Here is a 15693-nt window from a genome sequence, read left to right as displayed (position 1 = left end):
ATTGCTTTCAAAATGTACATTTACCCTAGCACTGCGGACTACATGTTCGAGAAACATGAATATGAAATAAACATGCCACCAATCTATACAACAACACCCAGAACAATCCTGTATGATTACCAAGATCACGTTTACTAACAAATTATGATTTAATTTAGATTCATACAAAGCTTTTTCGATCTAAAATAGGTAACAATAAATTTATGTGGTGATTTATGGCCATTGACATTTGCTGTGAGCTAATCGCAGTGTAAACGGAAGGAATCACAAGGTAAGGTTAGATGAGACGCCGCTAAGCATAGTGTAAACGGGCCTTAAAGCTTGTTGTTTTCCTTTATATTTGCACAAATATGAGGGTGTTTCGTATAGATATCTTATATTTGTGTAGCAAAGGCATCACAAAACCCAAACAATAAAAAATATTGTCGTTAATTGCGTGTTTAAGCCGCCCAACACAGCGGTAGCATTTGGTCAACACACAGACGGTGAGTTGTTGAAAAACCTTGTCCAACGTTTTGCTTTCGTGTTGCTAAAATATGTATTTTTAATTGTGCATAGCGATTGTGGAAGTTGTTTTATTTTTCTTAAACAGAAAAACATGGGTGGATATAAACCGCTCGATACCAAAAATCAAGAACCTAAATTTGGACGAAATTGCCATAACTATGAAATTGCTAATTACCTGTAACTTTTTTGTGTTTTTATTGAAAAACGAGAAACTCGCTAGGTGACAGTGTGGAGTTCCGTTGTGTTTTTGTTTTGACAATTTTAGGAATTTTTGCAGAAAGTTTTAGGATTTTTTTGCGCTTGAATGTATACTAAGTTGTGAAAACAACGCCGTACTGATGTTTCTTCTGTTATTTATTTCTTTTTTCTTCAAAAATGCGTGCTTCACAAAGTTGTAGTTGATAGGTTTTAGTTTTGGCAATCGTTGTTATTTTATTTAAATTGGGTAATTAGGAATATGTTTAGATGTACTTACTGCTTCATGCTCAAAGTACATTACATTAGTTATTTGTTGTGACTATATATTTTAAATAAATTTTGAAATATAAGTTTAATAGCACAAAATATTATTATTTTAACCAAGCAAATCTTCAAGTTATTGGCCACAAAGGTGTAGATACTTTAAAGGCAACTCCTCTTCAAAATGCCTTCAATCAAAAAATGATTGATTACAAAAAGATTATTCTTTTACGGGTCACGTCTAAAACTGCGGGCCCACTTGGCCCGCTAGGCCTAGCACTTGGCCCGCCCTATGCAAGTATAAAAACTGCGGGCCGGCTTGATAAAGCCGTGGACACGCCTGTCCAGGTTTTTTTTGAAGGTTTGGTTTGTGTGGCCGCTAAGTAGTTTTAAGAGACCGCAAGTGTTTCATTTAAATACCAAAAACTGTAGTTGTAGTTGCAAGTCCAAATTTTGGGAAACCGCTGGAGAAATTTGGGGACCGTTTTGTTCCCCCAAAACACCTTAAAAAAACAACACTGCGCCTGTCACATGTCATTAAATTTTGATTTCGACACGACCTGAACGGCAAGCAATGGATAATTTAAAATAGTGGGCCTGCAGTTTTTCACTGGATATAGAAGGCCCCCGTTTTTTCCCTGCGAGAGACGGGCCAAGCAATGGATATAGTGAGTCCGCAGTTTTTATACTTCCGAGGGCCCGCAGCTTTTCAATTGCATGAGGCGGGCCAAGTGCTGGGCCAAGTGGACCCGCAGTTTTAGACGTGACCGTTCTTTTACACTTAACATTGTCATAAATATAAATTTTTGAATCTGAAATATCTTTCTTTTTTGGTGCAATTCAGATTGGTCCATTGTTTACAATTTCTAAATACAATTACTAAATATTAATCAGTTAAAGTTGTTGTTTTAGTCTATAGTGCACTTTGTGATAGTTTTTTCTGTCAAAATGAGTTGGTATCCACAACAAAACAGGGGCTTAACACAGCAGCAAATGCCCCTCCCTCCTGGGTGGGAGGCTAAGTATGATCCAACAAATCGGAAGTGGTTTTATATGAACCATCAAACCAAGATAACCCAATGGGACGATCCACGGCTAACAATGCAAATGGTTAGTGACAGAATTCTATTGGGTCACCTTAAAAACTGTGTTCAGTATTTGTTTGGTAGGAGTAGATTTTATTCCTGCAATATTGACTGTATTTCACTCAGTCATATGTATTATATGTATTGTAAACTTAGCCAACATCTGTTTAGCATTGATTAATTTTTTTGAACCACCCCTGGATGCTAAATAGCAAACTGTGTGTTTAGATTTTAAACAATTCCTGTAATTATGTACCTGCTTTACTTGTATTATGTTTTCAAAAATGTATTGAAGCAATACTTTAGGTACCAAGTGAACATATTGTATTTGAACATCTTAATTCTAACAATATGCAATGAATTTCTTTATCCTGTAACTATAACATCTATAAACAAAATGTGTATTTTTAGTTTTGTGTGATACTTTTCAGGATGTTCATATCTCTGTCAAACTACGGAAAAGTTAATTTTGATAAATTGAAATGAAAAAAAGATTTTAGTAAAGGATTTAAAGCATAAGTATTGCACATAATTTATAAACTGAAACATTGTTTCTTAGCAACCTCAAGGTCAACGTTATGGTCAACAATCACAGAAACCACAGAATGAGACCAGTTTTATGGAAGCTGACCCAAGCAAAGTTAAGACTCTGCTGGACAACTTTGATATTGATGTGGAATTTGCCAGGTAAGAAACCACACTGTTCAGTTTTGTTTTGCAGCAAAAAGTTTTGTGTGGGTCAAAGGGATTGTCAAATTTTTGTACAATGAGATAGTTGTTTAGGATGACTGGTGATAAATATTGCGTAACATACTAAAATAACAAACAGAGATCCAAGATTAGTATAAAACTTTGTAACAAATGCAATACGAATGCATGCCCTATCTTTTGAAATTGCCACAGATTCCCTGGTACTTGGTATTTTACAACTGCTCCAAGTAAATGTATTAAGCCATACCATGAATACCCTCATGTAGGCAGTGCTACTACTACAATTACAAATTTTGCTCAGACATAAAAACATTATAAGTCTGATCTAAAATAAAGCTATAAACCAGGGGTGATCAGACCTGCTTCATGCTCGAGCCGCATATCACATAACTTAGTTTTAAAAGAGCCGCAACACAAAATAGTCAAAAATGAATTTATTCACTCACAATGAAGTGTAAGCTATCAAATAATGATTATTGTTGTGTTGTGACACTGTTAGTCTCCATCTGGGCTACAAGGTGTTTAAAATTAGGCTGATATGATAAGGAAGTTTTTGTGTTTAGATTCATAATGATGTTTCAAGTTATTAGTTGTGTAATGATTGAGCGAAGCTTGACAAATAAGACACACAGGTTTACCTCCATTATCAATGAATACAAACTCCTCCCATTCTCATTATGGGTCCCCTTCCCTGAAGGGGACACATATTGATTTTACTCAAAATGTTTGTGTTTTTTTTCTTTTTTTTTCTTCTACCCAAAGTTTGTCCGACTCGTTTTTCCATCAAATCCTTGATGGATTTGGATGAAATTTACACAGATGGTAGATGTGCATCCCACTTTGTTTTTGTTGTTAACCCCAGTATTTACCCCGCTAGCCCCCTAAAATGAGTATTTTTTCCCCGAAGTTTGTCCGACTCGTTTTTCCATCAAATGTTGGATGAATTTGGCTGAAATTTACACAGATGGTAGATGTAATTATGCAGATGTGCATCCCACTTTGTTTTTGTTGATAACCCCAGTATTTATCCCGCTAGCCCCCTAAAATAGGTATTTCCCCCGAAGTTTGTCCGACTCGTTTTTCTATCAAATGTTTGATGGATTCGGCTGAAATTTACACAGATGGTAGATGTAGTTATGTAGATGTGCATCCCACTTTGTTTTTGTTGATAACCCTAGTATTTATCCCGCTAGCCCCCTAAAATAGGTATTTCCCCCCGAAGTTTGTCCGACTCGTTTTGCCATCAAATGCTTGATGGATGTGGCTGAAACTTATACAGATGGTAGATGTAGTTATGTAGATGTGCATTCCACTTTGTTTTTGTTGATAACCCCAGTATTTACCCCGCTAGCCCCCTAAAATGGGTATTTTCCCCCGAAGTTTGTCCGACTCGTTTTTCTATCAAATGCTTGATGGATGTGGCTGAAACTTATACAGATGGTAGATATAGTTATGTAGATGTGCATCCCACTTTGTTTGTCCGGATAACCCTAGTATTTACCCCGCTAGCCCCCTAAAAGGGGTGAGTTTGTAAACAATGTCAGAATTGGCTAAAATTTAGGTAGCTTGTAAAGTATGCCAATTATCGTTATTGCGCCATTGCAGTTCGGGGGTTGTTAACAGCCCTTTGACGTCAGAAACATTAACGGTTGTTGCTCAAAACACCTCTAGTGGTTGAAATTTTAAACGTTGGCAGATTGGACTGAAATTTTGCAGTACTATTGATTGAGTCATTGTGGTTTCCTACTTTTAAGTTTGTGTGTGTTGAGCCTCAATTAGTTATCCTACTAGCCACATATTGTTTTTGTCTATATTTTTTTTTTCTTTTTTTCTTTCTAACGCGGATTTGTTCCCACGTTTTGGTCAAGAAAGAACGGTTCAAACTTTTTCAAATTTACACACATTATAGATATTGGTCTAAAGATGGTGAACTTGAATTTTGACCCCGTTTGATCCCTCGGTTCACCCACAGCCCCCCAAAACATGAAATTTTTAAAACAGCTGTACTGACCAAAGTACTTAATGTAGGAGTTTCATGCTTTGTTGTTTGGTGCAATGTGAGGTATTTTAAAGAATTTTGTACCTTAAAAAATGATTTACCCATTTTCACCCCTAAACCCCACAATATTCATTTCTGTCTTACGCTGGTTTATTTAACACGTTTGGTCAAGAAAGAGTGCTTTAATTTTTTCAAATTTGTACAGATGTTAGTTATTGATCCAAATTTGATCCTCCTAAAGTTTGACCCCGGATGACCCAGTAGTTCACCCACAGGCCCCCAAAACGATTTTTTTAAAAACGACTGTACTGGCTATTAAACATAATCTGAGAGTTTCATGCTTTGTGGTTGATGCAATGTAAGGTATTTTAAAGAATTTTGTAACTTTTTATTAGATTTACCCATTTGTTCACCCTTTTAACCCCGAAATATTCGGTTTTAGTTTTAGGCCAGAAATGCAAGCCCTATAGTGCTGAAATTTTCGAAAATTTTAACAATTGTTTGAGCAGGGTATTCGTTTAGTATTTAAAATTTTGCCAGTTACCTTTACAGCCCATAATATCTGTACACTATCGGTCAGATATTAGTCCCAAGGGAGTAATTTACAGGTTTACGATTAAGGCGGCAAAGCGGGAGTGCTCAGCTTGACGTCCGGACAAACGTTTTACGAGACAGTCATATGGGCGATTTGAAATCAGCTGTTTTTTGTGCAGCAATGAGGTGTCGTTTTATTAGTTTTTCATGCGCATTTTCAGCTTTGTTGAAGGTTTCACACCTGCAATGTGATTTAAATTCGATAAACGTGTTTCAGTTTCGCATATGTCAAGCAACATAAAGGTGTAAACTTAACTTTTTCGAAAGTCACGATATATGGTCTTTAAATTCTCGTTGTCAGCTTGGCCGCCGCATAACTACGGGTCACTAAAGGTCAACTTGTAGGCATTGCAACATGGAATTTTTCGTCATAACGTAGCTTCTCTATTTTTGACAAATAAATTTAAGAATCATTACTTAAGTCGGGTATAAACTAGGTAGAACGGTTTTGTTGAACACTAAGGACTGCATGGTGTTAAAAACGGTGTCAAAAGGTGATTAAACGATTGTTTTTGCGAAACAAAGTTAAGTGAAAATTCTGAGCAAACGACTTTTTAATTTATAGTGTCTAAAACAACAGTTAGGCTTTCTAGGAAGATTTGTGTTCAATTGTTTGTTCACATGTTAATGAGATCAGAAATACAAGACTTAACCTGCTGAAATTTTATGGGCTGTTAAAAATTTCAGTGCAATCGGCTCAGTAATTACTCTTACAGCCCCAAATATGTTTTTACATGCAGTCTTTTGTCACATTTGTGCTCGCTCAGTGCACAGCTGACGCAATGGGAGTGATTGACGATAGTGGCACATGGAAAAAATGCCTCTGCTTCACGCATGAACGCGGTCGTCACTTGACCATTTTCTCCTTGGTTGAAATTAAGATGTTACGATGTTAGTAATATTGCGCTGTAAACATTAATGTAGGTCAACTTAATATGGGTCCCCTTCCCTGAAGGGGACACATATTGATTTTACTCGAAATGTGTTTTTTTTGTTTTTTTTCTTTTTTTTTCTTCCTTTATTTTTTCTTCCCAAAGTTTGTCCGACTCGTTTTTCCATCAAATGTTTGATGGATTTGGCTGAAATTTACACAGATGGTAGATATAGTTATGTAGATGTGCATTCCACTTTGTTTTTGTTGATAACCCCTGTATTTACCCCGCTAGGCCCCTAAAATGGGTGTTTTTACCCAAAGTTTGTCCGACTCGTTTTTCCATCAAATGTTTGATGGATTTGGCTAAAATTTACACAGATGGTAGATATATTCATGTAGATGTGCATCCCACTTTGTTTTTGTTGATAACCCCAGTATTTACCCCGCTAGCCTCCTGAAATGGGTGAGTTTTTAAACAGTGTCAGAATTGGCTGAAATTTGGATTTCTTGTATAGTATGCCATTTATAGGTGTCGATTGTTGTGTTCAACCCTGTAGTCCTAACATTTACCCCACAAGCCCTTAAAGTGTAAAACGTATTTGTATGTTACTGGGCACCACAAACGAAAGATTTCTTTGGAGCAATAGTGTTACAAGGGCAACCAGTTGTATGTTGCTCGTTGGTGGGTTGCTTGGTGGTCGTTTTTGCGCCATGGCAGTTAGGGGCTTGTTAACAGCCCTATGACGTCAGAAACATTAACGGTTGTTGCTCAAAATACCTCTAGTGGTCAAAATTAAAAATCAAAAAATGCAGTACTATTGATTGAGTCATTGTGGTTTTTATATATTTTTTAGTTTGTGTGTCGAACCCAATTAGTTGCCCTACTAGCCCCCTAAAGTGGGTCAGTTTTTTAAAACGTTAAATAGGACATACTTCAAACAATATCTGGGGTGAATCTAATTTTATAGTTTGTATTCTACATAGTATTATTATTTAAGCCCAGTGCCGATCGCTGTGTTTTACCTTACAACACCTGACTTTCTCATGGTTATCTCTTGAATTGCATGATTTTCAACTTTGCATGTGTGGGGACCCATGAGTTTTTGCCTGCAGAAACAACTAAAGTTATAAATGATGATGGCTAATATGGGACCCAATACAAAATAAGCAAAGGAAATATATTTATGTTTTAAAATAGGTTATAGTAGGGTTGGTCAATTGACCGCTCAAATACTTGTCAAATAGGTCAAATATCGGTCAAATACTATTCCCAGTATTAAATTGCAATTTTAGTTAAAAGTTGGAAGTTTAATCTTCTTCTAAACCATAAGTAGTGGAAATGAAGGTTTCAACTCATGTAAATTTGTTTGTGAAATAGGAAATGTTCAGTTTATATTATATTACAGACTTTTCCGACTGCATTGCATGCTTCATTTCATCAATGTCCCCACCTGTGTGTCTCTAATTTTCATTCAGTAATCACATTTGTGAACTGGATTCTCATAATATTCTATATACATCAGATTAAAGTCTAATTTTGACTGAGATTTAACTGCAAAACTCGCTTATCCTGCTTAAAATCGTAATTTATGCTGTTAAGCTGTTGTCCATTCATGACAAAAAAGGAATATACAAAAGCTTGATATGTACGTACTTTATCCCAGTAAGTACTGAACAGTAACTTATCTACAAAAATCTATTCTGGGCAATTATAAGCTAAATATATAGCTACAAATAATTTTTGAATCAACTACAGAAAAAAGGACTGTGGGCCTACAAGTTTACACAGATGGTTTAAATTACTTAGATTTTTTATCTGTCAGTAAAAATGTGCAACATTTGCAAAATGCCTAAGTAAATACCAATGAACTAACTTCCCCTCATGGACCTATCACACTCAAATTTATTAAGATAAAACGGTGCTAGAAGTGATCCATGTTTTTTAATTGCATTGGAAACCTTGCAAAGTTTGCCATAACGTAAATCAGATCTTAATTTCAAATGAAAAGTATATCCTAATTGTTATGGGATTTTTTTCAAATGAACAAAACACATCTACATTAGCTTAAAAATCACTTATTAATACAAGAGTATGCCCTAAACTGTTCTACCTGAGGGTTATTAGAAATAAATTACCCTTTTCAACAACCAAAAAGCAAGTCCAAGAAAATTTACCACATTTTATTTTTGAAATTAAAAATAGTATTTGACCGGTTAAATAAAGTGCTGTCAATTGACCGGTCAATTGACCGTATTTGACCGGTCAATTGACCGGCTTGCCAACCCTAGGTTATAGTGTATATGCAAGGGCAATATGTGCTAAGCCACCCTTCTAGTTCGTGTTTCAAAACGCACAGCGACAACGCAGCACGGTTTGTTACACCTGTGTAACGTGACTTCTCTAACTGAAAGCGTTAATAAAACTGTTTCAGAACAGGTTTTGGACATAAAAAGCCCAGCTAAGCAATCGTATTGTTGGTATGTAGAAACTTAACGGCGCCAGGGAATGCTACCCCCTGAAAAGCGATTATCTCGGACTCGCGCATAACTGGACGTGCTATCAGGCAGTCTTTTTTGCACTGTGCAATTAAGATATGTTTGTAGATCATTTAAAAACGTTAGTTATGCAATTGTTGTATCACGCAGTTTTGCGTCTCATGGCGGTTAACGACAGGCCCCTCCTGCCGCGATCGGCGCCATATCTTTATCTAACAACATTCGCACGCCGCAAGACAATGATCGCTGAGGGAAATGAAACCGTGAAACATCGATGCTAACCTCTGTTGCCTGGAGCTTTGCATTGACCCCAGCCACTGGAAAAAATGTTGCCCCTATATAACATTTGATGAAATTAGTTGTCGTTAATTTATAAAAATCTCCCACACAAGTTTTTTAATACGACAAATGTCATCTGTGCAATTCAAATTCTTACCTAGCATATGCATGCGCCATTCATCCTGTTACGAATTCAAAATATATGTGTGTGTGGGGACCCAGTGGTTTTTGCTAGCAAAAACAATTATGTTATAACAGGCCACAAAAGTATTGGTACTATACTGAATGTATCCATCAAATATATATCCCTTACAATTATAACAAATGGTGCGTAAATATGGCACAGTTGCTGTAAAATGGAATATATAGGAAAACCACTATTCCAGTTTAACAATGATTGTGCCCTATTTTTACTGTTACCAAATCGCATATGCACATGTGTGGGGACCCATTAGATTATGCTTGCATAAACAATTATGTTATAAAGTGCCAGGAAAAGATAGGGACCCAATGAAATGTAGGTGCCAAATATATATCCATTATAAATATAATAAATGGTATATGTGATACATCGTTAAATATGATGTAGTATATATAAACTGGCAATATATAGGAAAACCACTGTTCTAGTTTAAATAGTTTTTACTCCACATAGCATATTTAGATATGCACAGTACCAATCACTGTGTTTGTCTTCACAATACCAAACTTACTCATTGTTATCTATTGAATTGCATTATTTTCAACTTTGCATGTATGGGGACCCATGAGTTTTTGCCTGCAGAAACAACCAAGGTTATAAAAGACGATGGCTAATATGGGACCCAATACAAAATAAGCATAGGAAATATATTTCTGTTTTAAAATAGATCATAGTGTATGTGCAAGGGCAATATGTGCTAAGCCACCCTTCTAGTTCTGTTTTGAAAGATATTTTCCTGTTTATCTTTTTTTGCAATTATTTCTCAACAACACTTTTTTGTCTAAACTTTCCAGTTATTGCTAGTATAAGCCGCAATACAAATGTAAAATGTTTTTAATGTCAGTCCTGGTTTACAGCTTCAAACTGACAATATATTTGACTACAATGCACAAGCTAGCACGCTTCTGTACAATAATAAATACGTGATAGAATGCATTGTTTTATAATCAGGTTAAACAACTCGGCAAGATGGGGAATGCATGTGCAACATTAAAAGATTTAAATGGGCTCAGTTTGGCCACCCCTGTTATAAAACCTACAGCTAATTTTTGTGCTGTTTACGTAATCTAAAACATTTATTTACTTCAAACAATAATTTTACAATGTTTTCCAGAGAACTGCTGCGGAAAAACCAAAACAATGTCTCTTCAAGTGAGGGAGTCTTGAAATCCATGGGGTATACAAGAGTAAGGAACTAATGTTTAAACCTGTATTTTTAGATTAATCTACTAAAGCAATGGTTCCCAACCGGGGAGGAATTCCCCCCTAGAGAGGAATTTTATCATTTCAGGGGAGGAATTTATAAAAACTGTAAAAAAATTACATTGAAAATGTTGAAGAATACATTTGTAAAGGATTCTAAAATGGACAGATCCCTAATTATAAGGTCTATTTCAAATTGCTATAATTTTTTATGTTATATGTGTTTTTCGTCTGATGGGGAGGAATGAATAGTTCATAAATGGGCAAAGGGAGGAATGTGATAAAAAAGGTTGGGAACCACTGTACTAAAGCAAAATGTCCTCCTAAGTGCTCTGTTTTAATGTTAATTTTTTGTCAATAAAACTTTTCAGTTGACGATTTAGTTGAAATAATGTTTGTGTAATTTTGTGTATTTTTGCAGAAACAACCAGTTGTGGTAAATGAGGTTTATGTAACAAGGATTCACAAAGATTTTCCTTCAGCTGATAAAGAAACAATCAGGTTAATAATGTTCTATTAATGTTAACTCTGAAATGCTGTGGAAACAACTCCAAAATGCTAATCTGTGAAACTATTTCAACACTTTCAAGTACGAATTAAACTTTATAAAAATCTTACATGGGTAAAAAAAACTATGTTTGATGCATAAACATAATAATTTTTTGTGACCTTTTCAAATGTGTAGATAACACTTGTTTTCATACCTCTGCAAAAACAGTTACTTCGACCCTTTTTTTTATGTCGAAAAAATTTTTTTGTATTGCAGAGACATTTTGAAAAACAATAGAAACGATTTTATCAAGACAGTAACGTCATTGAAAGAAATGGGCCATGAGAGGGTAAGTCACAAATTTCCTAAAATTTATTTTAATATAATAGATGTCTCAATAAAGTATTTTTCACAGAAAGTTGAAGCTGATGAGAGACTTGCACAACAGTTTAAAGAAATTTACAAGGATGCCAATATTGATGTTATCCGGTAATGGAGAAGCAAATATAGTTAATACACACAATTCTGGTATTTGCAAATTCATACTTATGTGCTGAATTCCAAAACTGTTGCCCTTTAGTAAACCAGAATCATCTGTTTTAGAAATAGCTTACTTTATTTGCAAAATGTTGCTGCTTATTGTACTTGGACTAGATTTCTACAAACAACTGATGCAAAATGACAAGTCACCTTGAATTTTAACTATTTTGTCCTGCAAATAAACTAATATAGTAAATTTTACTCTGTCCTAATGGCAACAAGAAAAACTTTGGTTTTGCCAAAGTGGTAATTCTTGAATCTTTTGGCAAAACTGATAACTTGTTATAAAACTATTTTTACTGCACTCTTTGCTGGCTATTTTATAGCAGTTTTGAAAAACTGAGCTGAATAATATTTTTAATTACAGATTTTTGTTTTTCAGCTCTGTTTTGGTTCAAGTCCAAAATAATGGACGAAAATTTCGAACTGAAATTGAGAAAATGGGTTTTGTTAAAGGGGGAAAAAAGATTGAAAAACCAAAACCAGTAAAGAAAGAAATGTCAGAAAGTGACAAACGAAAGAGTAAGAATTTATTTTATTTTACTCTAAACACGAAAATGTAACACACTTTTCTAATTTCTTAATGTGACCACACTTGCTAATAGCTAAATAACTTTGAAAACTCTATATGCTGCTTGTGTGTTTATCACAATGGTTAAAACATTGAGAAATGTATTCTTTAATTTTGTTTTCAACATTTGTATATTTGCTGACTGAAGTTTTGTGTTTTTGTATGAACAGTGCAAATGGATATGAAGGCTAAATTTCCAGAGTTGGACAAGTACATCATAGAGTTGTGTCTGATCAGCACAGACTACAATTTCTCCGTAGCTGAAAGTAAGTTGGAATCATGTCTGTACTAGTTGTGTGTTGCTCATCAAACATGTTTTACTCTGTCAAACATGGCAGTTGTTCTTTTGACTCAAAAATCATTTTTCCAATGACCTTTTAAACAAGCAGGCCTACAAAGATATTTGAATTTTCAATCATTTTATTTTATTATTATTTGTAAACTGTTTTATTGTTGTGCCAGAGAGAAATTCCAATTCTTATTTTGTTTCTGAGCAGATCAATGCACTTGGTGCTATTTTTCTGCAACCTAGCAATGCGATTAGAATTACTTGGAAGTTTACTAAAAACATTAAATGACAACTTGTGTTATATGAAGGAGCAACTCGTCAAATAATTAGGTCAAATACTTTTGGTTCAGTTATTGCTATAACTGCTCTGTCTTATTAATTTTCTTACTTGTAGTGGTTCTAAAGCAGAAGGAAAAGAAAAAGTCGACTCCTACAAAAACTCCACCAAAGAGTTCATATGAAATGCCCAGTGATGACTTGTATGCTTCAAAGACCCAAGAGTAAGAGGAATTACATAAAAATTATTATTCCGAATAATACATGATTAGAAATTGTGAAGCTGTCTTATGGCAAAATATCTTCACATATTATATCTGCTTTTATCATTTCTTTAAACAATGCCCAAAAGCTGTTTTTCAGTGCATTACAAGCCTATTAAGGGTGTAACTGGGCATTTTGATTTTTGCGTATCTGGCAAAAATTGAAAAAAACACCTTGCCCATTCCAAAAAACTTTTGTTTCAGGCCTGTTGTGTTCGGTGAGGAAAGTAAACCAATCCCCACACCAAAACTGAATTTATTTGATATGAACAAACTTTCTGCATCAACTTCAACAACTTTTACTTCATTCATCACTCCAATGAAACCTGCTACTGTTGTTAAACCAAGAATTATTGAAAAAACATATCCTCGTACAAAAAAGTTGGTCACTGCCAAGAAAGCAACTTACCAACCAAAGTAAGACAAATTATGTCACAATGTAAATTATGTTGTTTTTTAGAACAAATAACATTAATAAGTATTAGCGTGGTTGACCAAAGTTGTAACTTTTAAATTATAACACTGCTAACATTCATGTCACCAAAACTCCTTTATTATTTGTTTACCCTATTATATACTTGGTATACAAGCTGTTCGGTTGTATTTAAGCTAACATTAATTAACACTTTTCTATAAATACCTTTCTGTGTTAATGTAAAGTAATCATACGATACAAACCATAAAAAGCAACACTTTCCTAAAATAAGATTTTTTGTTTAAACATTTACTAGTGTTGCATTATAATCCGGTTACCAAACCACCCAAAGCCTAACACGAGCTAAACTTAGTTCTGTTATATGTAATAACCAAAGCAGTTTTGTTTTAACAACTGCCCTTTTTGCTTGTTTTTAGGATGGTGGATTGGAAGACCTCTGAAAATCGGACAAAACCAAATGGACCGAACCCAGCTTTACGTATGGGGCCAGACCCAAGTCTTCTCATCACAGATTATTTTACACCAAGTGGCCCCAATAAAGAGTACTATAGTGGACCCCAGGTTGTTATTTAACAATTTGTTTCGTGCTTTGTTTTTCAACAAGTTGAATTCTGACACTCTTATTTTGCTTATTTTATGAATTAAACTTTAACTTGTCTTGTAAATGTGTTCTGCATTTTAAGGTTTTGGCATTCTTAGGGTGCATTTGTTGGAAAATAAGGCTCATAGCACACTGTAAAAAACTTATTGCACAAAAAAACATAGTTAAAGGACCACTATTTGTGCAACAATGCAATGCACTTAAGAACTAATTAACCATACAATTGAATGACAAAATACTATTTTGTTCATGTTCTTGACTGATTGAAAATACCTCAATTTTATTTTACGTTTTATTTACTTACAGGCTACAAACCGGTGTGGTCCTCTGCCAAGCAATCGGAATGGTCCTGCTGGTCTCAGTGTTGGCCCGATGAATTGTGTGGTTTAACTTTTATATTGCATGAACCTTTCTCTTACCTACAGCAAACTTCATTAACTGGTTTGCTTGTAAAATCTTGTGGTTACTTACTCAGAACTTTTAACACAAAAGTATTGCAGCCTGCACGACATATTTTTCTGCATTTTATCTAAAATGTTTAACTTCCAACTTGTTTTACGGATATCTTAAGTTTTATTGCCGGTTTTTACTTCAACCTAAGGATTTTGCAGTCTTAGAATTTTTTTTCTGTTTTTAATACACCTATTGCATATTTTACGCGTATAAAACTTGCTAAGTTGTTATAAAAAAGGTATTTGCTTTGTTGTGTTTTAATGTGTCCTAACATTTAATTTTGACTCTTTTTATTATATATTGCCTTGAATTAATTTACTAAAGAAATTGCAAAAAACTTTTTTCTTGACTTGTTGATAGAGAACTGCCAACTTTATAGTATTACAAATCACTATAATATAAAATATATTGCTCTGGAGTAAACTTTACCAAGCTTATTTTGGGAATTCTGTGACAGTTCATGCATATGACTTAACGCATAGTTTTTCATGTATGGCGATACCTAAAAAACAAAAATCATTTTTTTGACTCTTTAACGTAACTGCCTGTCTGCTTTATTATGTCAGATTGTAATGTTATCATTTCCATATGTTGCTTTTAATATTACTAAAATGTTTTAAAACTAATCTTTTGGGGATTAGCTACAGTAAATGTGTCATGGTAAAAAATATATTCAGTGCTTGGCTGTTTTTTGCCTGCCTCGGTGCAACATAAAATAATTTACAAGGTTTACAAAAATAATGCTTTCATCAAATGAAAAGCAGGCATAAACAACCTTTTGTTATCCACATGCAAATAGTAGGTTTTAAATGCATTGTGTTTTGTTTTATTTTTGAAAAGTAGTTTTTACATACACATGACACCCTTCTTACACCTCTGTTTTATATTTTATTTTACGCATTGCATGGTGACTTTAAATGTTCTCACAAACCATTACTTTTAAACCACTGGATAATATTGCAGAAAATGTTTAAAATCAATAGATTTTCAAAAGCTTCTTGTAACATGTTTCTGCTTGGGAGTTTAATGTTTGTTGCTATTCTATATTTAAACAAATGTTTTATCTTTGGTGTGTTAGTCATTTTACTTGTGCTCTTAACTCAAAACCTTACATTAAAAAATGTGTTTAAATAATGGCTATGTTTGCTAGTATTTAAATGAGCCAAGCTCTGCTCAAGTCTACTATGATTGTATTTGGCTTTTAAAGTTTAGGACAGGTATAAAGCTGGATCAATATTTTTATGCTCAGAAAAGCACAATACCACCAAATTTTCAGATTGACTTTTTGTTTAAAGTTAAACTGGAACAGGAATGAACTATCAAAAATCGAGTTATTTTAGTACTACATATAATATAGCACACTTG

At 34.3% G+C, this 15693-nt stretch overlaps 1 protein-coding gene across 1 annotated transcript; it reads left to right on the top strand.

The window, feature by feature from the left end:
* The first annotated feature begins 1844 nt into the window (after positions 1–1844).
* LOC145204999 (uncharacterized) lies at positions 1845–15462 on the top strand. Its single transcript, XM_080077621.1, has 12 exons — positions 1845–2076; positions 2611–2738; positions 10321–10393; positions 10831–10910; positions 11176–11248; positions 11315–11388; positions 11822–11961; positions 12181–12276; positions 12694–12799; positions 13043–13255; positions 13691–13835; positions 14182–15462. Exons 1-12 carry the CDS (start codon positions 1915–1917, stop codon positions 14263–14265), a joined length of 1374 nt encoding a protein of 457 aa, XP_079933747.1. The 5' UTR covers positions 1845–1914; the 3' UTR covers positions 14266–15462.
* Positions 15463–15693: the final 231 nt, after the last annotated feature.

The sequence above is a fragment of the Phallusia mammillata genome, chromosome 8 (genome assembly GCF_965637545.1).
Source record: "Phallusia mammillata chromosome 8, kaPhaMamm4.hap1.1, whole genome shotgun sequence".
In the NCBI taxonomy this organism is placed as follows: domain Eukaryota; kingdom Metazoa; phylum Chordata; class Ascidiacea; order Phlebobranchia; family Ascidiidae; genus Phallusia; species Phallusia mammillata.
This window is presented reverse-complemented; position numbering and strand designations above follow the sequence as displayed.

Excerpts from the sequence above, each read along its gene's own strand:
- LOC145204999 (XM_080077621.1), top strand. The coding sequence starts at position 1,915 with ATGAGTTGGTATCCACAACAAAACAGGGGCTTAACACAGCAGCAAATG. Across the intron at positions 13,256-13,690 it reads AAAGCAACTTACCAACCAAA|GATGGTGGATTGGAAGACCT; the intron begins GTAAGACAAATT and ends GCTTGTTTTTAG. Across the intron at positions 13,836-14,181 it reads AGTACTATAGTGGACCCCAG|GCTACAAACCGGTGTGGTCC; the intron begins GTTGTTATTTAA and ends ATTTACTTACAG.